The 24,286-nt window shown below is 48.1% G+C and overlaps 1 protein-coding gene and 1 long non-coding RNA gene across 4 annotated transcripts in view; one reads left to right on the top strand and one right to left on the bottom strand.

The window, feature by feature from the left end:
* The window catches only part of TMEM248 (transmembrane protein 248), a 31,760-nt gene extending 11,292 nt beyond the window's left edge, over nucleotides 1-20,468 (bottom strand). For 2 of the 3 annotated variants that reach the window (XM_078154736.1, XM_021006987.2), the window contains exons 1-3: nucleotides 20,382-20,466; nucleotides 19,489-19,567; nucleotides 654-830 (exon numbers count right to left, since the gene is read on the bottom strand). In XM_078154736.1, coding sequence (XP_078010862.1) covers nucleotides 654-821 — 168 coding nt within the window. In that variant the 5' untranslated portion in view covers nucleotides 822-830; nucleotides 19,489-19,567; nucleotides 20,382-20,466. Of the gene's footprint in view, nucleotides 1-653; nucleotides 831-19,488; nucleotides 19,568-20,381 lie in introns of all 3 variants that reach the window. The other variant, XM_078154737.1, reaches the window with a different exon arrangement.
* Nucleotides 18,469-19,941, top strand: LOC144457480 (uncharacterized). The gene is made up of 2 exons (XR_013486813.1): nucleotides 18,469-18,850; nucleotides 19,385-19,941. It is a non-coding gene; the product is annotated as an uncharacterized LOC144457480 (long non-coding RNA).
* Nucleotides 20,469-24,286: the final 3,818 nt, after the last annotated feature.

Here is a 24,286-nt window from a genome sequence, read left to right as displayed (position 1 = left end):
AATCCCCAAACAAGGGTGGGATTTCCAAACTTCAGATGGCCTTAATTTTCTCAGTCTGCCTTAACCCAAGGGATGCTAAGACTGGAGGTCTGAGTAACAACATCTGGACATCCCTGATCCTACCACCAAGTGCAACTTGCTTAATGCCCCAAGCCATCTCCCTGGAAGCACCACTGAGCACAGACGTGGGGCAGGAGGAGAACAGAGCTGCAATTTAATTACTGGGGGAACTTCCATCATGAAAACTCCCTCCACTGACATAGACTAGCCACTCCTCTGTTCTGTCATATAGCTTTAAATTCTCCAATTTAGAATGCAGAGAGCAAGGGGATTCCCCCGGGCACAAAGCTGATGAATGTCAGGCAAAAGCCTTACTTCAATGCCAGCCTGTTACAATCACTATACTGTATAGAATCAATTAACTCTTCTTTATCTAGCAGAATAAACCAAGGTCTTTGCTAAAAGGGCATATGATACCTGACAGTTTTTTGACAAGGGAAAAAGGAGAGGGAGCCTTTTGCTGTTTTACACCGATAATAAGGTCTTCTCTAGGAAAAAAGTCCAAATGTCATCCAAAGAGGCGGTCAATGCTTTTCCCTTCCCACAAAGCCCACCCAGTACCAAGTAAAGAAGAGTCCAGAGTATTCCCTTACCTCTGCCATTTCTGGTGACTTGATCTCCTTTATTTTAAAGAAATAGCCGAGGGTCAAGAAAGCGATGGCCATGGCACTCACGCTGACCATAAAGACAACAAGTGGAGGGCGGCTGCTGACATGAGCCTTCAGGTTCTCCAAGGGATTGATGTTAAACATCATTCTCATTAGTTCCACCTGAAGGGAGCACAGCAGATAAAAGAAGAGACTTTTTGAAAAAAAAAATCAAACCATCTCAAAAGGTCATTTTATCTTTTTTTGAAAAAGCTACTCATTCACCAAACTGAGAAATGTGACCAACTCACTTGAAAAGGAGTTGGCCAACTGGCGTAATACAAAATGCATGGCGACATGAATTAAACATTTTAAAAAGAAGAGGTATCCAGTTTCCTTTATCACCAACAAAAATAATTACTCTATTGGTGAAAATATAGGTGGCACTTTCATGCAAAATCTGCATGATCAATCTGCATGGTGCGATGGCGAGGAACCCAGGGGTAAGGCCCTGTCTCTGCCACTCCCTGCTGGTGGAGTCTCTCCACCTCCCTCACCTCAGTCTCCTTGTCTTTAAATGAGGTTGTGCTAAATGACCTCTAGGGCTCCTGTGGCTCTAAATATATGACCACCAGCCTATAAATCCGTGCTGTTTTTCGGTGTGTGTGATATCTATTTCTCTATAGTGTTTCTACAGCTATCTAATCATAAGGATTTTTTTCTTTCAAAAAGCTTTCTCTTGGGGGGAAGGAGAGGCCGGCCTCCATTCAGACAAATGAGCCAAGCTGTTCACTTGGGTGGAGTCTTCATATCAATAGCCCAAACTCAAGCAGCAACTCGAGCCCCCAAAGTACATACAATACGGCATCGACTGGACAAGAAGACACAGATCGTGTGAGTTTCCATTAGGGGAAACTCAATAGTGCATTCTTACTACCTTGATACAACCCCATGGGGAGAGAGCTGGAAGGTCAGCCAACTGGTAGACTTTAAGTCCAGGGAGAGGCAAAAAAGACACTTAATGAGCACAGAAAGCTCTGTCATCTTCTTCTCTACCTGATGTCTGACAGCTGTCTTTCTGGCTGTTGTGCCCTTGATGCTACTGCAGGACTGAAAATATGTCTTCACACACACACACACACACACACACACACACACACACACACACACACACACACACTCACATTCTCACTCTCTCTCTCTCTCAAGCCACCATAAGCCCTTCCTGAAAGGATACTGATCACTGTGTAGGCATGTTATGAAATCCGAAGTCCAAACTCAGGAGACCTGGGTTTTTCTGGGTCTAGAGATGAAGAGAGCTCTGCCAGAAGGCCTACAAACTCAGCTTAGGGCACGGCCGCAGAGGGTTTAATCACACACATGCACAGCTGCTGCAGGAGAGGATGGAGGGCTAGACAATGACCATTTCTGTTGGTGGACTGAGGTTTCAAAGCCCTGCTCTCAGAACTCAAAGATGCATCCCAGGTGGCCAAACTGTGCTGACTGACCAGGAGAAATCACGTCAGCAGTGACGATGACCTCGAGGGGTCTTCAGCAGGATTCAGCCTCTCTAGAAAGAGATGCGTGCAGCTGTGTGGCTCCTTTCTACGTACTTCACAGTGTTATCTCAGGTGACAGGGTCCACAGTCAAAGACAGGCACTGACAAGCTAATAACGGAATGTTCTGCACCTTCCTGTTCTCCTTCCTGTCTCAAAACCTCAGTCATCCTTCCTTCCTCCCTTCCCTCCCCCAACTTACCTCCCCTTTGAAATCTCTCTTCTATCTAGGCATCCTTTTCATTTCTGTGCTCACCACCCTCACCTTGGCCTCAGCTCCTACCACGACTACTGCAATGAACTCTAGAGGAATCTCCCTACTAAAGCCCTTTTCTTGTGCTCCAAACTACCTGACATATCACTGCTATGGTTAGCTGCGGCACAAAACGCACACGATAAGGAGACAGTTGTGGTATATGATTGTAACGGAATACTGTTGTGCTATAAGAAATGACGAGTGGCGGATTGGTTTTAATTTTTACTTACAACTTCACTAATATGAAAATATTTTTAATGGGTATGTAAATGTAAAGCCTATATCAGATTGTGCGCCGTCTTGGGGAGGGCAGGAGGGAGGAAAAGGGAGAAAAATTTTCAACTCAAAAGCATATGGAAAAAATAAAAAAATTTAAATTAAGAAAAAAAAAAGAAATGACGAGTGGGATAATTTCAGAAAAACCTAGAAAGACTTACATGGGAGCAGCTAGGTGGTGCAGTGGATAGAGCTCTGGCTTTGGAATCAGGAGGACCTGAGTTCAAATCTAGCCTCAGACAATTGATACTTACTAGCTGTGTGACCCTGGGCAAGTCACTTAACCCTGATTGCCTCACCCCACCCCCAAAAAGAGAAGAAGATTTACATGAACTGATACAAAGTGAAGTGAGCAGAACCAGAAGAACACTGTACACAGCAACCACAATGTTGTACAATGAACAACTGTGATGACTTAGCTATTCTCAGCAACACCATAATCCAAGCCAATTCCAAAGGACTCATGATGCTATCCACCTCCAGAGAAAGAACTGGGGGAGTCTGAATGCAGATTGAAGCATACTATTTTTCACTATTTTTTTATGAGGGTTTTTTTTTTTGGTCTACAATTTCTTTCACAACATGACTAGTATGGAAATATATTTTGCATGACTGCATATGTATAACCTGTATCAAACTACTGTCTCAGGGAGGGGAAGGGACTCAATTTCCGAAAACTAATGTTAAAAACTGTTTCTATCGGCAACTGGAAATAAGAATAAAATATTATTTAAAAAATGAGGGAACAGATGTAAGGAGAGGGGGAGGCAGAAGTCTATGAGCAAGGAAGACAGGTTTATAATATCCCTAGTACCTGGCTAGAGTAAGAAGACAGTGTAACTGGCAATTGGTAATGGAAGCACTGAATTCATTCATCCAGCCTAGACCCGAATGCTTCTTCTGTGTCAAATGCTATCAGGTATCAAAAGGGTCACAAAGCTTATTCCTGCCTTCAAGGAGGTTATCACTAAGTTAGAGCCCCACCACATTCTACTCACAGATCAGAACCAAGCCTTCACTGTACTAAGAAAAGCCAACCCTCCCTGCCCTGCCATACCACAGCAATCTGTGCTACTGAGGTGTGATTCATTTTCCTTTCCTGTTCATCTTTTTGGGATGCCCAGGCAGGGCTATCATTTGACATTCTGCTTACAGAATTCCACCACTACTGATGGCACAGCACAGAGATGCTTAGAATCTTCTTGAATGGGGGTCTATAAAAACAATGGAACTTTGCAGCAACATGACATAGAGGAGAGCGCTGGGGCCCAGAGGCAAGAAAACCTGTGGCTGTGTGATCCTGAGCAAGTCTCTTGACCCCTCATCTGTAAAATGACGGGGCTGGGCTAGGTGGCCTCTCAGGTCCTTCTCACTCTGTGAGAAGAGGTGAGAAGATGCCCCTCCTCCCTTCCGCCGATGGAGAACTATGCATGTCCAATACTGCAACCACGGGCTGCTGGATGCTGGCTTTTCTGAACTGTGTTCTTTCTTTCTTAATCTCTGTTACAAGGCCTGGAGAGGGGAGGTGGATTTAGAAATTATGACGACGTGAAAACAAAAGGCATCACAAATTTTTAAATAGAAATTTTTTTTTATAAACAACAACATTCTCTTGATTCTAATCAGAAATTTTTTTTTAAAGTTAGGATTTATGGCATTATGAAAGAGCCAGGGGATGAAGATTTGTAAGTGAAATCGGAGGCTACAGGGCCTGGCCTTGAGTGGAAGCCAGCCTGAAGTCAGAATAGGCGGAGATGACACAATCCATCCAAGAGCTGGCTCTCTCCTAATGAAGGGGCCCTACTTCTTTCTGTAATGAATACAGGGCACAGGGTCCTCATCTGTAGGTAAATACGAGGCAGGAAGGTCACCACCTGGAAACTGTGATCCTGAGGTACTCAAAGATCTCAGTACTAAAAAAAAAAATTTGGCATCATTTGCAGTTCTTTGCTGCTCTAAGTATTTCTGTACACATGGGACATTCCTTCTCTCTTTGACCTCCTTAGGGCATATGCCCAGTAATGCTACTAACATACCGTATGACCTTGGGCAAGGCACACTATGACTCTGTTTCCTCCTTTGTAAAAGGAGAAGTTCAACGAGATGATTTCTCCTCCAGGTGCAACACTCTACAAACCAACAGCTGCCAACGAGAATTAGGGGGGCTTCCTACTGCCAGGAGGGGACATGGCAACACTAAGTTTTAGACAGAATGAAATAAGAGCTAGCCCAGCTATTTCACAGACTAAGAGCATCAAATTAAAACGTTCCCCTAATTAAACTTTTTTCCTTGGCAGGGTCCTACCGAAGGAATTACTCTGATTTTTGCTTTGGCAAGTGCTGTCTTGAATGAAGATTACGTGTGGCTTGTCATTGAGTTTTCTTCTTTTGGGGGAGGGGAGGGGAGCTGGTGAAAAGAAACACTGCAAGAACACAATTTTACCAAAAGGAAAAAATTCAAAGGAAATGAGGTACGGTTGCTCAGACCATTGACTTGATCAAGTCATCTTCTGCTTCAATGAAAGCCGCTTTTTGGAGGGATCAAGGAGAAAGGAGCCAGAAAGCAACAATAAAGCTTTTCAACACAGAAATAATCCCAAGAGGATGTCAGGCAGGCCGTGCCTTCTCAACTGGTGTTGGCTGGGAGGCTTCCTAGAATTCTGCTCTCCTTTCCACAAAGCGGGTTCACAATGGAAGCTGGGAAAGCATGGATGTTAAAGCTTATGTTCCACAAGGTTCCTGGAATATGATGTCACCTTGATAAGAAGCAAGAGTCAAATGGAAATCAGGTAATGAAGGATGAAACCAGGGTCGACTTAAAGCTACAGACCACTCTGTCCTACCTGCCTGAACCCAACAAGTCAACAAACATGTGAGAAGCAGACAAGCCCGGAAACGTCCTGAGGGATCGTTCAGTTCATTTCCTTCACTAATGAGGAGAGGGCAGAAAAGGAAGCACACAGAGTCACAATTCTTGATGTATCGAGTTTATAAGAGAAAGAGAGAGGGTTCTGGGGCAGCCCTGGAACGGTTCAGGATTTCCTGATGACTTCCAGCACTGCCTGCTGTAGAAGGCTTCGACAGCCAGCCCCACATACTGCCCACAGACCTCATGGCAGACGGCAAACATTCGCCAGCGCCCAGGAAAATCTAAGACCCTGGAAGGTTCCTGTCTCAATGGGGAGATGAACAGCTCAATGTCTAACACACTGATGATACAGATGACATGACCGTTTATATTCCCGGGTCACTTACCTGGAGCTGGAAGGAACCCCCTCCGAGGCCATCTGGGCCAACCCCGAATAGTCAGGAACAAACGGGATGTACAAGCAACCCTAAAGCTGATGAGCCTCATGAAGGGTCCCTTCGCCTTCTGATTTGTTACAGCAGACAGAAAGGCAGAAGCCTTAAGGTTAATTCCAGAAACACTATAAACTCTCACGCAGTGCTTTGGACTGGGAGTTATTATTTTGTTCTGTGTTAATTAATGGTATATGCTCTCACTGTAATTAATCCTGGACAGATCACCTGAATTCTCTCTCTGGGCAAAGGCTGTCATCTACACAGCAGGGACTGACATGCTGTCTCCAAGGATGTCACGCTCTCCAAGACCCCATGTTCACCTGAGGACACTTCTACCTTCAAGACCAGGTATAGTGGATTTTGATGATGTTTGTAGCCATTTGTATCGAGACTGGCCACGAGGCCTGCTATGAGGTAACAAAGCCCTTGTTTCACCCCCACTGTAATGGGAAACTCAGCTATGACTCCCCTATTCCAAACGGGAGGCTGTTCTCCAGGAGCCTCCTGAAAGGGGAAACCTGTAGGGTCCCAGTGAGAGGAGAGCTCTTTCAGCTGGTGACCAGCCCAAGTGCTTCTGAAACATGCCAGTGAAGGTCCTGCACCATGACGGGCCAAGCCACCAAATGAAGCCCACTGGCTAGGCATGCATGCCCAGAAGACAAGAGCTGGGGCTGGTAGCACACGGAGCGTTCACTCGAGGCTTCCCAATGTTCAGCACGGCTCCAAGTGCACCAGAGAACACCTGAGCAGAGGCAGCCAGAGCAGTAGCAACGGCTCACATTTCTACTGAGGCCCCCACGTGGCCTCATCTCAAATGTCATCGTCCCCAGCACACCAATGAGAAAACTCAGACTCCAAAAGCAAGGGGACGGGGTTGGATCACCCAGCTGGCCAGTGCCACAGCCAGGACTCCAGCGCACGTCAGCCTCCCTTGGAGCTCTCAGGGAGCTGCTCCTGGAGTGCTGCTGTCCAGCGTGAGATGTCCAGCGCCCCAACGCTCCCATGAGGGAACAAGACGAGGACTCCTGTCTCCTGCCTGAGATGTTACAGAGGGGAAATGAAGAAGATACAACGTGTCACTCATGAGTAAAGTCAAGTGCCCAAAAATGGAATCAATAAAAACCCCGTGGAAAGAAGGCTAGATTCAGCATCTGAGGACCTGGGCAGGAATCCACTCAAGCCCCTTCCGTCTCCTCCACAGAAATAGGGGGAGGGGTGCTGGACTAGACAATCTGAGGTCCGTTCCATCTCTGATTCTGGAATCCCATGATTCTGGTCAATGGGCATCTACAATGTAACTGCCACTCTGCAAGGTGCTGTGGGGTACGAAAGAAACACAAAACACTGTCTCTGCCCGTGACGGGTTTACAATCTCCTCAGGGAAACAAGAAAATAACAGCCTCCAAACCCCTGACAAACAGTATTGTACACAGACTTAATGACAAAGGGATGATTAAAAGAAAACAGGATAACACTGAAGGTGACCAGTGCCAAAAGAATTAAAGGAGAGAATAGTACCACAGAAGCAGGGACTGCTGTGGAAAGTTTCATGGAAAGGAGGGCTTTGCTGGATCCTCAAAACCTGGCTACACTGAGACACCAGGGGAGAAAGGGGAGGACATCTCAGCCAAGACCTTGGGAGGAAGCAGCAAGAACAGAGGCACCGAGGCAGGAGTGAACACAACCCACGGGACAGAGAAGGAAGGGCCCTGAGACCTGCAGGGAGTCCTTAAGCAGGAAGAGGATGTGACGAAGACTGCAGGCAAGACAGGGTCAGAGAGCGTCTGAAGTCAGCAAGACGAGTTTAGCATTGACAGGATCCTTGGATTATAGATTTAGAGCTGGGAGTAAGTGCCCCTCATTTTACAGATGAGGAAACTGAGACTCAGAGGGAGTGACCAGCCCAGGGTCACTCAGCCCGTCAGTGTCTACGGAATAATCCAAGTGCACGGTGAGAGGGGCCTAGCCTGGGAGAGCTGTGGTGGAAACGGAAGCATTTCAAAGGAAGAATGGATAATGCCATTACAACAGGTGGATCTGAAACATGGAAAGGAATGAAGGGTCACAGAAGACCCCAAGTGCTGTGCCTGGGAGACGGAATGAAGCCTGATACCCAGAGGGTGGGAAGGAGGGTGACGGGGAGGAGCGGCTCCAGGTACAAACCCAAGGTGACAACAGGGCATTCAGGAGCGGAGGGGTCCTTGGGAACAAAACAATCACATGTCTGTGGGGTGGAGGCCCACAGATGTGGCTGAACAGAGCTCAGAATTCTCATTTTAAACAGACGGGTGTGTACTGGGAAAGGCAACAAGGACAGGGATGAAGGGCAAACAGGAGGGTGATAAATCCAACCTCTTTATTATGCCAATAAAGTGAGTGAATGTCTACACTCACCAGTCCCAAAGCTTCCACTCCTTGCCGGCCATTTCCAGACCTGCTCTCAGACACACTCTTCCCCCTGAAGGACTGTGCGCTGTGTCAACCTACAGCACAGACTTTGACAGGTGAGCTTTCATCTCATCCTCCCTGGAACAAGGCCAACAGGAACCTCCCATCTCTGACCTCCTCTCCCACCTCGGTTTCTACCTCCCCTTTATGAGTCTCCTTCTCCTGTAGTGGGGAAAGACCACCTTGTTTGTCTGCTTTGGCATCACCAGTCCTTAGCACAGTGCCTGGCAGTCAGTGATGGATAAAAGCCTTTTCATTCATTCAAATATCCCCAAGGAGATCAATGACAAAAGTAAGGGTCCATTCCCTCTGCCCCGCAATACACTATATAGCACTTTTTTTTGGTAGCAAAGAACTGGGAAAAAAAAAAAGTAGATGCCCATTGCCTGGAGAATGAGGGGAGGGACAGCACCTACTATGTGCAAGGCATTATGTGAAGCACTTTACAAATATTATCTCATTTGATTTTCAGAACAACCTTGGGAGGTTGGTGTTGTTATGGTCTACACTGTATAGATCAGATGAGGAAACTGAGGCAGAGAGTGACTTGCCCAAGATCACACAGCTAGGAAGTGGCTGAGGCCAGATTTGAACTCAGGTCCTCTTGACTCTAGGCCCAGCACTCCACCCATTGTGCAATCAGACCCCTATGCAACACCGTAAGGACCAAACAAGCTATGGGATATTACTGCGCTGCAGAAAACAACAAACACTATGAACACAGGGAAGCCCAGAAAGACCCAACGCATGGACACGAAGTGAAGTGGAAGGAACACCCCAAGAGGACAATAAAAACAGAAGAGAAGGGAGGATGCTCTGCCCTCCTTCTTGGCTGGGGGCGGGGGGGAATGACACACTGAACACCACACATCACATCAGACTTTTTCTTCATGCCGATTTATTTTGTTGGCATCTCCCCCCCCGCCGCCCCCCCTTATATATGGGATGGCTCTCCAGGAAAAGTTGGGGCTGGAGATACACTGGAAAATGCAGATGATGTCACAACAAAATATATCAATAAAATGTTATCTAAAGAGAGAATGTTGGTTCAGTAATATCCCATAGCTTGTTGGTTCAGGGCCCATGCAGTAGTCCAACCACTACGAATATAAATTTGGCATTACGCAAGCAAAAAGACTAACTTGGCCATATGCGTGTGGACCCAGCAATCCCTGACCGAGCACACACGCCAAGAAAATTCAAAGTAGAAAAACAAAAGTCCAGCACATCCCAAAACATCCAGAGCAGGGCTCTTCCCATGAGCAAAGAACTAGGGAAAGCGGATGCCCACTGACCAGGCTGAAAAGTGATCACCAACCAGTGTCGTAGAACACCGGTGGTGTTCAGTGAGAAAGGACAATCACGAGGAACACGGGCAACACTAACACTGAGTCACAATGGCCACTGTCGAGGAAAACGGATGCACAGACTCAACGACGTCAATGGAAAGACACTCAGAGGAAAAGCCGAGGGAACGCAGGCCCCTCCTTTTGGCAGAGGTTCCGGGAGGGGCCTGAGAGTGAGGACAGAAGTCTGCCCACGCGGAGGCAGGCGGGGGCACTGCCTTTATCAGATGTTTTTGCTCCATTGCCTTTCTCTATCACAAGGGAAGGTTCCACTTGTGGGAAGGCAGCTGGAAGGCCTGAGAGATGCTGAGCTGTATAATCAGTGCAAAAGACAAGAAAAGGGCCTTTTGAAGAGCTTTGCTGGAGGCAGGAGGTCAGAGCAAAGAAGGGCCAGGCAAGAATGGACAAGGGGAAAGGAGAACTTACTCAATGCCTGGTTTGGCTCTGGTTTTCTTCAGCAAGGAGGATTCTCTTCTGACTGGGAAGAAGAGAACAAAATGGTGGTGTGTGAACTGAAACCAGAGATAAGGGAGCTGGATTCAGTGCAACGTCTGAAGACAAAGAAGTCAGAGAAACCAGGAGAACACTGTACACAGCAACAGCCACGCTGCACAATGACTGACTTTGAGAGACTTAGCTCTTCTCAGCAATGCAAGGATCTAAGACAACTCCAAGAGACACAGGATGGAAAATGCCGTCCACACCCAGAGAAAGAACTATGGAGTATGAATGGAGATCAAAGCACACTGTTGGCTCTTTTTTTGTTTGTTTGTTTCTTCTTTCTCGTGGTTTCTCCCATTGGTTTTAATTTTTCTTTACAACATGAGTAATGTGAAAATACATTTAATATGAATGTATATGTAGAGCCTATATCAGATTGTATGTTATCCTGGGGATGGGGAGAAAATTTAGAACTCAAAATCTCATGGAAGTAGATGTTGAAAACTAAAAAGAAATAAAGAAATAAAAAAAAGATAAAGAAGACAATCCTGTCCAAAGCTGAGAAGCCAGGGAAGCCTCACATGAACTGAAAGCAGATCGAGGAAGGCAGAGCCAAGAGCACAGGTACATGAAGGAAGCCAGGATGCAATCAGCTCACAGTTCACATTAATGGCATGATCCAACCTGACTTCAGAAGTCAAACAGACCTTGCTCCTTTCCAGACAGGGGCAGGGGACTCCCGTGGGAGACAGTCTTTACCCACTGATAAAACACAGTGGAAATGAGTTTGTTTTGTTTCTCTTTGCTACAGAGAGAGTTCACTGAGGGCAGGAATTATCGGGAAAGGACCGATAAACGCTGTCCACATTTTCGTGAGAAGGCAGAATGTTAGAGAAAGATGCTGCATTTGGAATCCAAGGTGAGACTCTCAGTCCTGTTGCACTGTGTCACTGCAGGTGAGTCACTCAACTGTTCCTGGCCTCTTCTCTGTAAAATGAGTGAGGGCAGCGAGGTGGCGAAATGGACAGAGTATTGGCCCTGAAGTCAGGAGGACCTGAGTTCAAATCCAGTCTCAGACCAAACATTTGACATTTACTAGCTGTGTGGCCCTGGGCAAGTCACTTAACCCCAATTGCTAAATAAATAAACAGATAAATAAATAAAATGAGAGAGTGGTACCAGGGGGCCACTGAGGTCATTTCTGGCACTCAGAGATTCTAAGGTGGGTACTTTAAACTAGACTGGCAAACTTGACTTCAATTCCAGGCAAAACTGTGAGATGAAGTATTAAAAAGAAGAAATGAAGGACTTAGGGGGAGGCAGTCGCTAGGAGCAAGTCACGTTGTATTAGGCCCATTTCCATGTCTGACAGTTGACAAACAAGGACTGTCGTGGATTCAGCGTGCCTGAATTTCATCAAGGCACGTGATCAAAGTCCCCCGCCGCATCCCTGCTGTTTGTCCTTGCAGACAAGATGGAGAGATGGGGGCCCGATGAGAGCACAGAGAAAGGCAGCAGGACCCAGCTCAACACCCAGACCACAAAGGGTTGATTAATGGACTGATGTGGGCTAGAAGAAAGTCCTCAGTGGGTCTCTGGGACCAGGCCTGTCAATTCTGCCCCCCACGCTCTCCCTCCACTCACGTGGAGCCCCACTGCCTAAGACTTTCCTAGAGCCCAGAGGCGAATGATGGAAAACTTGGGGTATGTGTCCATCTGTCACCCTGTTCTGTTCAACACACTTATGAAAGATACGTACTTAAGGCGCCGATGGCCTGCTTATCAAATATGCAGATGACATAAAGCATGGAAGGATGGATTGCTACTATACCAAATAATAGAATGAATATCACAATGAGCTACACAGTGTATTGCTGGAGGACTGAAGCAAACAAATTGAATATTTAATGGCATACACGAGTGTGCATGCGCATGTGTGCGTGTGTGTGTGTGTGTGTGTGTGTGTGTGTGTGTGTGTGCGTGTGTGTGTGTGTCTCGGGAACTTGAATTTTAAGACCTGACTATACAAGTAACAGAACAATAAGACCACAGGTTTAGGGCTAAAAGGATCCAGAGATATTATTTTGTTGAGGAATCTGAGGCCCAGGGGGGTTAGGTCACACAGGCAGCACTTGAAGCTGGTCAGGGCTCCTTCCCCACAGCTAAATTAGTTTATATGAAGAGAAACACTCAGGTGAGCTCAACAGGAGTGCCCCAGTCACACATTAAGCACCAGAATCATAGATGGCCAGAGCCAGAAGAGGCCTTAGTGGTCCTTAGTCCAATTCCCCCATTCTTCAGAGGCAGATACTGAGGGCTTGAGGGAAAGTGAATCAAGGCCGAACACCCGAGCAGGGATCCCAAGCTCAGGACCCTCTCCTGGATGGCTGGAGTGTTGAGGCAGACAAAGGAGCTCATGCAACACCATCCCCACCAATCCCTCGGGCTCACAACCCGGGGTGATCTTTGACCCCTCACTCTCTCACCTGCAGAGCCAAGCTCTTACCAAGGCCTGTGGATTTCACCTTCGCAGCATCTCCCCTCCTCTGACACAGCCCCCGCCTTGGTGCAGACCCCGGTCACCTCATCCTTCTCTAATCCACCCTCCATTCAGCCACTAGGGATTTTCCTAAAGTTCAGGTCTGGCCATGGAACCTTCTACTCAGTAAATTCCAGAGGCTTCCCATTGCCTCCGGGAGCATCTATAAGACGTTCTGCTTGGCATTCCAAAGCCTCCACAACCTTTCCAGTCTTCTCACACCCTACTCTTTGATCCAGTGACTCTGGCCTCCTGGCTGACCCTGAAACAACAAGAATCTCTTGGTATTCTCCCAAGGTGTCTTCCATCCCTCCTCATCTCTGCCTACCGGCTTCCTTTAAGTTCCAACAAATCCCCATCTTCTACAGAAAGCCTTTCCCAACCCCTCTTAATTCCCTCTCTTAATTACTTCCTAATTATCCCGCATATAGCTCATCTGTAGATATTTGCTTGTCGTCATCCCTATTAAATCATAAGCTGCTTGAGAGGAGGGACTGTCTTTTGTCTCTTTTTGTATCCTCAGAACTTAGCACAGTGCCTAGCATATCTGCTGTTTAACTGTTTTCAACCAGGTCTAGTTCTTTGTGATCTCGCTTTGCGGTTTTCTTGGCAGAGATGCTGGAGTGGTTTGTCGTTTCCTTCTCTAACTCATTTTACACACGAGGAAATGAAACAACGATTAAGTGACTTGCCCAGGGTCACATAGCTAGCAAGTGCCTGAGGTCAGATTTGAACTAAGGTAGAGGAGTCTTCCCAACTCCAGGCCCATCACTCTATCCACTGTGCCACCTAGCTGCCTGGCACATAGTAGACCCTTAATAAATGTCTAGTGACTGACTGATAATGTAAATGTCAGTTATCACTATTACTGAAGAAAATGGGGATGATTAATCTGGAAAAGATGGAGGGGAATAGGGAGTAAACACATGACTGCTGCCTTCAAAATATCACATAGAAGAAAGATAAAATTTGTCCTACTTATGAGAACTCACATATATAGAACACTTTAAAGCTGGCAAAGTATTTGCTTTTCTTACAACTCTGAGAGGTAACAAAAATGTAATTAAAATATTACCCCCATGTTATAGATGGGGAAACTGAGGCACTGTCAGCTTTCAGTGACTTGGTTAACTTTCCAAGATGAAATTCAAACCCAGTTCTCCTGGTTCATCATACTTACTTCTCTGCTGGTTTCCAGAGAGCTACCCAGGACAAAGGGGTAGAAGTTACAGGGGGCAGATTTCTGTTCAATATAAAGGAAAAATGTTCTAACAACTCAAAGTGGAGCGGTGGGCTACTTCTAGGGATGGTGAGGCACCTCATGGTAGACCAGACCACTAGCCTTGGAATGAAGCTTGCATTTGAGTCCCATCTCTGAGCCCCGAGACAACTCTCAGACTCCCAGGCCACAGAGCAGTTGCTGACCTGCCTTGGGAAGTTCCTCAGTGGAAGCTCCTCCTACACCAGATGACACCACAGGTCAGGAACAGCCTGCCTCCATCCAAATTATTCTGACTGAGTTCCTTGTCACTAAAGGTCTCAAAGAGATTGGGGGGATAATGTAACATGAGGTTCATCATTCCACAGGGACTGGAGTAACTGCCCAACGCAGGCCCTTCCTAACTCAAGATTCTAGGGCTGACAAAACAAACGTCAAAGGCAGAGGCGAAAAAAGACCTGTGAGAGGAGGTCACCAGAGGAAAGGGAAGAGGGCTTCCAGAAGACAGTGGTCAGATGCTGCTAAGAGGTTAAGAAAGATGACCACCAAAAGAAGGTCTCTGAGGATGGCCAGTAGGAAGGCACTGGTACCTTCCAACAGGCACTTCTAATGCTGAGACAGAAACAGGACCCAGGAGTTAAAAAGCCTGGAATGTATGGCAAGGAAATGAAGGCAGAAAAATGTGACAGCAGAGGGGAGGGGAGCAACACTGTGCTGAGATGGGTAAATGGAGACACTAACAAGGCAGGGAAGACTCGAGAATGTAAAAAAAACAGAAGAGAGCTGAGGAAGAATCCAAAAATGCTAAAGAAAGGGTATTAATGGAAGGATAAGGTCCCTCCGCAGGGTGTCATGTCCAATATTCCTAAATTAAATCTAACAAGTGATATGAAGCCTAACTGCTCTAACAGCAAGCGTCTCGGCTAGCATTCAACCCGGGGCCCAGCTTCAAATAGAAAACCAGGCATTTTAAAAGAGCTCTCTGGATTTAATGGCTCTCCTGACTAATCCCAGCTTGTTTACTGAATGTGTGTTGAACTGAATTATAGAGGAACTCATCTCCCACAGGCAGCTAGGTGGTGCAGTGGATAGAGCGCTGGGCTTGGAGTCAGGAAGACTCCTCTTTTTGAGTTCAACTCTGGTCTCAGTTACTTACTGGCTGTGTGACCCTGAGCAAGTCACTTTACCCTTTTGCCTCAGTTTCCTCCTCTGTAAAATGAGCTGGAGAAGGACATGGCGAACCACTCCAGGATCTTTTCCAAGAAGATCTCAAATGGGGTCATGAAGAGTCAGACATAACTGAAATAACTGAACAAACAACAACAAATACAGGTGACAAAATAAACCTGCGAGTTAAGTAATACATAGATGATTATCCCCATTTTGCAAATGACAAGACTGAGACTCAGAGAAGTGATTCATCCAAGAAAGTGTTAGAGCAGAGCCTTGAAATCAGGTGTTCTGGCTCCCCAGGCCATAGTATTTTCCTACTTTACTAGGCTGCCTCTCCACTAGCAGGCGTAATTGGGGCAGCTCGGCGGAACAACAGACAGAACTCTGGGCCTGGAGTCAGGAAGACCTGAATTCAGATTGGCCTCAGACACTTACTGGCTGTGTGACCCTGGGCAAGTCACTTTACCCTGTTTGCCTCAGTTTCCTCATCCGTCAATTGTGCTGGAGAAGGAAATGGCGAACGGCTCCAGGATCTTTGCCAAGAAAACCCCAAAATGAGGTCACAAACAGTCAGACACAATGGAAAACAACTGAACAATAATATCTCTTGCAAGCCTCTTCCCAAGCATTTTTCATTTAGAATCACAGAATGGTAAAGCTGGAAAAGGCTTTAGATTAGAGGTAACCTAGTCCAACATCCTTATATTACAGAGAACAAAAGAGGAAGAGGCAAATGACTTGTCCAAGGTCACTTGCCATCTGGTTACTCATCAACAGAGCAGAGGCCAGAATCAGGGTCTCAATGGGTCCTGGATGCCCTCCGGCCCCTTTATGATCTAGGCAGCTCTGATGACTATAAGCTGTTACAAAACCGCCATTCAGCTCAAAGGAGATTTCTCCACCCTTAGGGTAAATCAGTTCTGCAAAGCTCACTCATAAGCACGTTTAACACACACCTTAAAAAGAGATGAAAATGGAGCAGCTCCAGTGGAATTAATTGCACTGGTGAGGCATCAAAACTGAACATTAGTAGATTTAAAACTTGGGGGGGGGGAATCTCAAGAAATTTTAAACAAGCCTCTTGTCCTGAATATCCCCAGCCCTTACTTCTTGAATTATTCAGCAACTTAACAATATTTTAGGGTGCTTGTGGAAGGTTTGAAAAATAAATTGCTGCTTTAGCCAATGGCCCAATCTTCAAGTGTCTCAAGGACAAAAAAAAACAAGGAAAAAAATTGGTTGCAAAGTTCATGATGTCACTATCCTGTGAAGGCAATAAAAATGCCAACAGAAAGAAGAAACACCTTCCCCACCCAACTTGGTGGCGCACTACTGAAATAACCAGAGCACTTCACGTCAATCAAACAGGGCAGGTCACCCCCAAACAATTCCACCTGTTCTGTAGCTCCAGCCCATCAGCTGAAGGTGAGGAAGCCCAAGAACACTTGGAAAAGAGAACAGATCACTCTGCAGGCCCAGAAGAGGAGGCCAAGGGGATCTTCACAGAGGAGTGCCCTACATGCCATCTGAACACAGAGCTGGCCCTGCCACCCAGGCTGGAGCAAATGGAAAAAAGGAGGGAGGGAAGACAACTCTTTGTGATGCTGCCCCAAGAGAATGGAAAAGCCAAATGCTCCCCAAAACAAAAAATCTCAACCAAAACCCCACCTAAAAGCAATGCTGGGGATAAAAACAAATAAACAAAACCAAACCTCACACCCACACCCACACGCAGAAGAACAAGGCGGATTTGTAACCTGATCCACTCCAAAGACAGACATGGTGACTTCTCTGCCCTGGGTGGCAGTTCTAGGCAGAGTGAGCACACCTTCCCCGGGTGCTACTAGTCAGTCCAGTCCAACAGGCATTATTAAGCACCTACTCGGTGCTTGCTGTGCCAGGCCCTAGGCTACAACAGAGGTGGAAAATAGAGCCTGCCTTCAGGGAGCTTACACTTCATCGTGCTCGGCTAGTGCCGGTCCGAGTGCCTGGCCCAAGTGGGAACTGGCATTACCTTCTAAGGGCAAGGACTCTCTGTGCCCAAACTCCATGATCTGCACTGAACATCAGAGCTGGGAAACGCTCAACCCCCCACTTAACAGGTGTGGCTGGCTGTAACATGGACTCACTGGACCACTTCAGCTTGGCCCCAGTGGGAAGGAGGGAAGGAGGGAGGGAAGAGGATAAAACGTTACCACCCCTAGGGATACAAAACGATGTTAGCAGCTAGAGGGTCAGTAACCACCCACTGATTCATCCAACAAGCATTTATTTAGCCTGGGGAGGAGGAAGTCACCTCCCTTCTCTGGCCTCAGTTTCCTCATTTATAAAAAATGAGGGAGTTGGCCTAGAGGACCTTTTGGTCCCTAACATCTTATTGGCTGGGTGCAGCACAACCCTGGCCTTGTGCCACCTGGGGAGGAAGCAGAGGACAGTGGCACTCGAGTGCGTACACATACATACACACACACAAACACACACACACACACACTCTGGATTTGGAGGACACTGGCTCCGCCCCTGCCTCCTCCCTCGGTAACCTCACGTCCAGGTTTCCTCGGCCTCAAGGATGCCTGAGGTCGTCCACAAAGGTGAGGCGACCATTCAGAGAGGGCACAGCTGGGAGTCACAAGTCCTGGTCAGAAGCCTGCCCTGGGAAGCCATCTACAGAGTCAGGGGATTGCAGATGACTTTGGGTTTCCCTTCCATCTATCTTTTCATCCCATGACCCCATAGATTACTTCTGGTGCCTGCAGCAGGGCTACCTACAAGTGCTGCCAGGGCTGTAAAGTCCCAAGATTTAAACCACAGGCAGTAAGAAGAGCCTCGAACGTTCTGGAATTTAGCAGGAGGAGCTGCTGCCTCTAAGCAGGACTACAGGCCGAGAAAGGTCAGCAAACGTGGCAATGAGCTTCTGCCTTGCAAGTTAAAGGACCACATTTTTTCAAAGTGTGATTTGTCTCCTAACATGGTAGGTACATAATGTGGAAAAGGTTGCACTGTTATTAAAGACTAGCGACCCATTGCTTAATCATGTGTGCATGAACCTCAGAAGAGATGCCTGGGAACAGAATGCAAATTGAAAGGTTACATCTTGCCCTGAAGAGTCACTATAAAGAAATGTCAAATCTGGCGACCACACAAGTGTCTAGGGCCTCAGGTACCTAAAGCTGGCCAAATTCCCTTCTTTTTAAAGGGATAAAAATGCTCAAAGAATGCTGCTGCTTATTTAATGAGTGACTTCATAAAGGCATTTGAGAGAATGTCAGCTTAGGTCATTAAATGTAACCTATTAAAAGACGCTGCCCACAGTGCCGATTCCACAGCATCTCCTCAAAACTTTTTCATGAGAATCGTAAGACTGTTTGAGACCCTGATTGTCACCCAGACTGAAGCACAAGCAAAAATTGGTGAAGGAAACAGGATGTGGCAAAGGAGCTCTGGGTTCCGTTTGCCCATGTTCCTGAGTACAGCACTGAAAAATAACAGAAAAAAGGAACAAAAGGGCAGGGCACTGAAAAGCCAGCAGAGCCTAGAAACAGACTGTTCCCAGGATCAGCCATTACTGTAATCACCAACGATTCCAGGGCGCTCTCTATTTCAAAGCACCTCCAAGAACACCAGTTCAGACGAACAGCACATGAGGTAAGCGACATTACTGTGCTGCAGATGATGAAGAACTTTTCAGCTCTCCAAAGACGGCCCTCCTTTCACTCCCTCGACCCAACCCCAAATGCTGCAGCTGACACCCCCAGGGACCAAATTAAGCTTTCTGATCATTAGAAGAGAGGGCAGCAATTTGCTTCCTTTTTCATCATCCTTAAAACCAGCTAAGCACTGCTTTCCACCATGTGCTGCTTCACAGGCACTAGCCCGAACCCCAACTAATAAGCTGACATTTGTCAAGTGAAGTGTACCCAACGCACAGCACTGTTTTGAAAGGAACGGTCTCACCATTCTACAGAAAGGCATAGAGCACAAGGGCCCCTCCACCTGCAGCCTCTGAGCTCAGGATCCGGCCCTGGAGAGCATCCATTCTCCATCCTCAGGAAAGGCTGGGGGGGAACCAGGTGCACACTGACCACCTACAACACAGTCTGTTGAAAAAAGAGCAGCTCTTCTCATGGAGGGCAAATGTGTAGTCTCAAAAGTTTTTACTACTATTCTCCCTTATGTCAGAGAGAAAACTGGGGAGGAAAAAGAGCTGGAGCCGCAGCCACTCCGCTAGCCAAGTCCGGGGCACCTGACGGAAGCTTTCTTTCCCACACGACCACGGGGCTCACCTTTGAAACAAAAGTAGTGACCAGGTCCAGAGGGTTACGTCTCTCAAGAGGAACGTGTGATCTTCCCTGCTGAAGGTGTCTGCAAAGGAGGTCCAAAACCAACACCAAGTGTGAGATGCAGGCGGCCGGCTGCAGCTGGACAGTAGCCGACCCCTCCTTGGGCCACAAGATGGGAAGGGCATTCTGTCCACCGCCAGCGGTGACCCGGACCTCCCTTCACCAGCCGTCCTCGGGCTGACACCAGCTTCATAAAAAGTTTTCGTTACCGAATCCAGAGGCAGAGGGAGGGGCTACCTTCGAGCCTCTGCAGACGTTATCACAAATAAGAAGCCGGGGGAGGGTGATGAAGCCTCGCCCCTTCCTCATGCGGGCAGCCCCCCTCCCCAAACTAGGGCTTGTCTTCTGCACCCAGATCCTCAGTCCCTCCCTGGCCTCGGGTCTGCAACGCGGTCAGTGAACTCTCAAGAGGGGAAGCAAAGGCCCAGACCCAGAAACCCTCCGGACCCCGGCCCCGCCGACCCCCTCCTCGCCTCTTTGCTCTTAGCTGGCAACGAGCGGGCTGGCGTTCGGGCACCCCGAGATTCTGGTGGCGATGCCAAGTAAAACAAGGGGCCCCCCAAGGCGGGGGGCCGAGGGGCACCTCGTGCCCCTCCGAGAAATGTCACTCGGTTGCTCTACATACCGGGAGGGTAGGGAGGCCGGACCCGACTGGGGAGGGCAGGCCTCGGTTTCCCCAGGGTGAGAGCAGGGGGGTGGGGAGGGGCTGGGGTCCTCCTGCTCTGGAAGGCGGACACGCGGCCGCCCCCGGCCCTCCCCCCGCGTGTGGGGGAGGGAACGATCTCCCACAGCGCCCCGCCCCCCGCCGCCCCCGCTACCGGGCCCTGGCCGCTCACCCTGCGCCGCCGGGCCGGGTCAGGCCAGGCCGGGCCGGGCGGGAGGCTCCGCTAACGGGCCGCGCTCTCACGCAGCAGCAGCGGCGGCGGCAGCGGGGCGGGCGCGGGCGCCGGGCCGCTCTGCACCATTCTTCCCCCGGCCCGTTCCTGGCTGTCGCTCCCCGCTTCGCTCCGGGACCCCGGGACGCTGACAGGCCCAGGCCGCGGCCGCCGCCTCCGTCCCAGACGCCGCAGCTCCGGCCGCGGCTCCGGCTCCGGCTCCGTCTCTGGGCCACGGCAGTTTCCGGGTAACCACGCCGCCGTGACCTTCGACCCCGGCTGGCCCCGACGGCGGCCGGGCGGAAACAAGACTCTTCGGTCGCGCGAAGCCGCGGAGGGGGCGGGGAGTCGGGGGCGGGGCCTAGGGGCGCTCTGTCCAATGACCGACGACTGGGTGCAGCCGAGGGCGGGGCCTCCTGCCGAGTCTCAGCCCCGGCGCAGTGGGCGCGCGATCTGTGCCTGCCCTCCCTTTTCTACACGGAAGGAAACGTTCATCGCGTTTAAAGCATTTATTTAAGCGCCTACTATATGCCCTGCCTCAAAGGGAAGAGAATAAACACAATACACAATGCAGCGCCTACTACGTGTAAGCACTGTGCTAAGTTAAGCGCTTGCCAAAGAGCAACCCGTTTGAGCCTCACTACAACCCTGGAAAGGCGGCGCTGTGATTATGCCCATTTTACAGATGAGGAAACTGAGACGGAAGGGTGCCACAGAGCGCCGTGGTAAGTGAGTGGAGTCTTGACAGGCCAAGGCCGGGGCTCTTCCCGGGCAGCCGAGTGCCAAAGACGGTTGAGAGAGAAACCCAGGTTCAAAGTCGCTAGCCGTTTGCTGTGTGGTGTTTCTTTGTCCTTTCATCCCCGGCTTTTAAAAAGCGTGGGTTGCTAGAGACGTTGTGGATTTCACGTTCTCGGTAGAAGAAGACGGCTGTTCGTGGCCAATAAATCAGTTACATGACGAGCTCTGAAAAACAAGCCCGCTCACTGGCTGTGCGGCTCGTGTAGAAGACGCTCGACTCGCTCCCTGCTCTGGGAAGTGAGGCTGCTAACGGCGCCCACCCCGGAGGATTGTTTGGAGGATCGACTGAAATAGGTGGGAAAGGGAAGAAAAGAAGCATGCATTAAGCACCTGCTGTGTGCCGGGTACTGTCCCAGGGTGGTTGCAAGGCTCAAATGAGACATTTGTAAAGCACTTGGTGACATGGCTGGCACACAGTAGGTGCTTAATAGAAGCTTGTCCCTCTTTCTGGACAATGCTTTCCCATCCATGCCTTCCCACTGGAGACCTTCCTCTGGCTACCGGCTCTGGGCCCAACAGGTTTGGCTTGTTTTTATTTTGGTTTTGCTTTTTTGTGTGTGTGAGGCAATCAGGGTTAAGTGACTTGCCCAGGGTCACACAGCTAGTAAGTGTTAAGTGTTTGGATCTGAACTCGAGTCCTCCTGACTCCAAGGCCAGAGCTCTATTCACTGCGCCACCTAGCCACCCCTGGCTTGTTTGTTTTGGACCAAGCCGGTGATGTCATTGGAGTCGGGGAGAGAAGTCCAACCCGGCTGGAGATGGGCACCTTCCCTCTGCCCCACCTCCCAAGTGTCTTTTGGAGAGAGCAGGGAAATTCCCTGACTTCCTTCCGGCCCCAACTAAAACCCCACCTTCTACAAGAAGCCTTCCCCAAGGCCTCTTCATTCCAGGGCCTTCCTCTGTCCATCATTTCCTGCTGATCCTGTATAGACCTCGTTTATACGCTCCCCTTAGATTGTAAGCTACTTGAGGGCAGCAACTTAGCACAGTGCCTGGCACATAGAAGGCCCTTCATAAATGTTTATTGATTGACTGCCCCAAGTAATGGACACATCCTTGAAAAGTGGTCCCGTCAATCCGACTTTAATATGTCCCCCTCCCCCCCTCACCCTTCAAGAGATGCCTTTTCTGTGCTATCCACATCCAGAGAAACAGCTATGGGGTCTGAATGCAGATGTAAGCGTACTATTTTCTCTTTTATTTGCTCTCCTTTTCCTTTGTTGTTTTGTTTTATTGCTTCATTCTCCAGGTTCCTCCCATTAGTTCTAATTGTTCTTTACAATATGCTTAACATGAATATATGTAGAGCCTCTATCAGAGTACGCATTGTCTTGGGGAGGGGGGAGGAGAGAGGGGAAGAAAATTTAGAACTCAAAATCTTATGGAAGTGACTGTTGAAAAATAAAAATAAAGTAATTATCAAGGAAAAAAAGAACTGTGGGGTCTGAATGCAGATCGAAGCGTACTATTTTCTTTTTTTCATTCTTGTGGTTTTTCCCTTTTGTTCTGATTCTTCTTTCACAACATGACTAACGTGGAAATATGTTTAATATGATTGTACATGTATAGTCTATATCAGATTGCATGCCCTCTTGAGGGGAGGAATTTTAGAACTCAAAGTTGTATAAAAGTGAACACTGAGGGGCAGCTAGGTTGGTGCAGTGGATAGAGCATAGGCCCTGGAGTCAGGAGGACCTGAGTTCAAATGTGGTCTCAGACCAGGCATTTGACACTTAACTAGGTGTGTGACCCTGGGCAAGTCACTTAACTCCAATTGCCTAAAAAAAAAAAAAGTAAGCAGCACATGCTGGGGATGCCTTGAAACTATTAAGGTCTAGAGGGTGCTGGGAACCCCAAAATTCAAGGGCAAAAGGTGAGAGTCTTGCCTCCACAGACTCCAACCACTCAAGCCTTCTTTCAGTCAGAGACAAGGTTTATTGTTTTGCCAATAGAAGTGAGGGATTTTAAGAGCCTGTGCGTTTGTATTGATAAGCTGGCCAGATGTTAAGAATCTGAGCAATTTAATGGGGGCAAAAGGGAGAGAAGTGAATGCTCCCCCGATTCGTGATATCATCCTTTATGTCTAAATCCTTTATCCATTTAGATCTTATCTTGGTATATGGTGTGAAATGTTGTTTGGTGCCTAGTTTCTGCCAAACTGCTTTCCAGTTTTCTCAGCAATTTTTGTCGAATGGTGAGTTCTTCCCCCCGAAAGCTTGGATCTTTGGGTGTGTCAAATCCTAGGTTACTGTGGTCACTTACTAGCTGTGTGAGCCAGGGCAAATCATTTAACCTTGCTGAGCTCAGTTTCTTTATCTGGGCAATAGGAATAATAGCCATTATCATACCTACCTTCGAGAGTTGTAAGGATCAAAGGAGATAATAATGTGTATGCAAAACCTTTTGCAAACCTGAAAGTACTAGACAAATGTTAGCTCTGTTAGGATTCTCTTTGGGGTGTCTGCCATTTTGATTCTTTTGAAGAACCTCCTCCACCATCCCTTCACTTACCCAAACCCTTGCCCTACCCCCAATTACTTTATATGCCTTTTGTATTGCCTTATATGTGTACATCTTGTTTTCCCTGACAGAATATAGGATTCTGGAGGACAGAGACTGGGTCTGGTACATAGTAAGTACTTTTCAGTTCTTTTGTCTTTGTACCTCCAGCACCTAGAACATGATAGGCATTTAAAAAGTATTGATTGATTGGTTGACTAAAAAATACCTGTGGTTGACTGGATTGATGGAAAGGTAGGTAAGGCCTCATTCTCCTCAGTAACTGAAGAAGACAGACTCTTTCCACCCCCTTCATTTCCCTCTGACCCTTTAAACATGTTTTGGAGGCTTTGTAGCTTCTTTTATCCACCTCTCTCTCAAAAGAATTTATTTCCTGTTCCCATTCTGACTTCCTTTTTTTTTTCCCCCCTTGTTTAGGCAGTGGGGTTAAGTGACTTGCCCAGGGTCACACAGCTAAGTAAGTGTCAAGTGTTTGGTCTGAGGCCAGATTTGAACTCAAGTCCTTCTGACTCCAGGGCCGGTGCACTATCTGCTGTACCACCTAGCTG

The sequence above is a fragment of the Phascolarctos cinereus genome, unplaced genomic scaffold (genome assembly GCF_003287225.1).
Source record: "Phascolarctos cinereus isolate Bilbo 61053 unplaced genomic scaffold, phaCin_HiC Scaffold_5;HRSCAF=322, whole genome shotgun sequence".
NCBI lineage: Eukaryota > Metazoa > Chordata > Mammalia > Diprotodontia > Phascolarctidae > Phascolarctos > Phascolarctos cinereus.
Note: the sequence above shows the minus strand (reverse complement) of the source record. Positions and strands in the feature narration are given on the sequence as shown.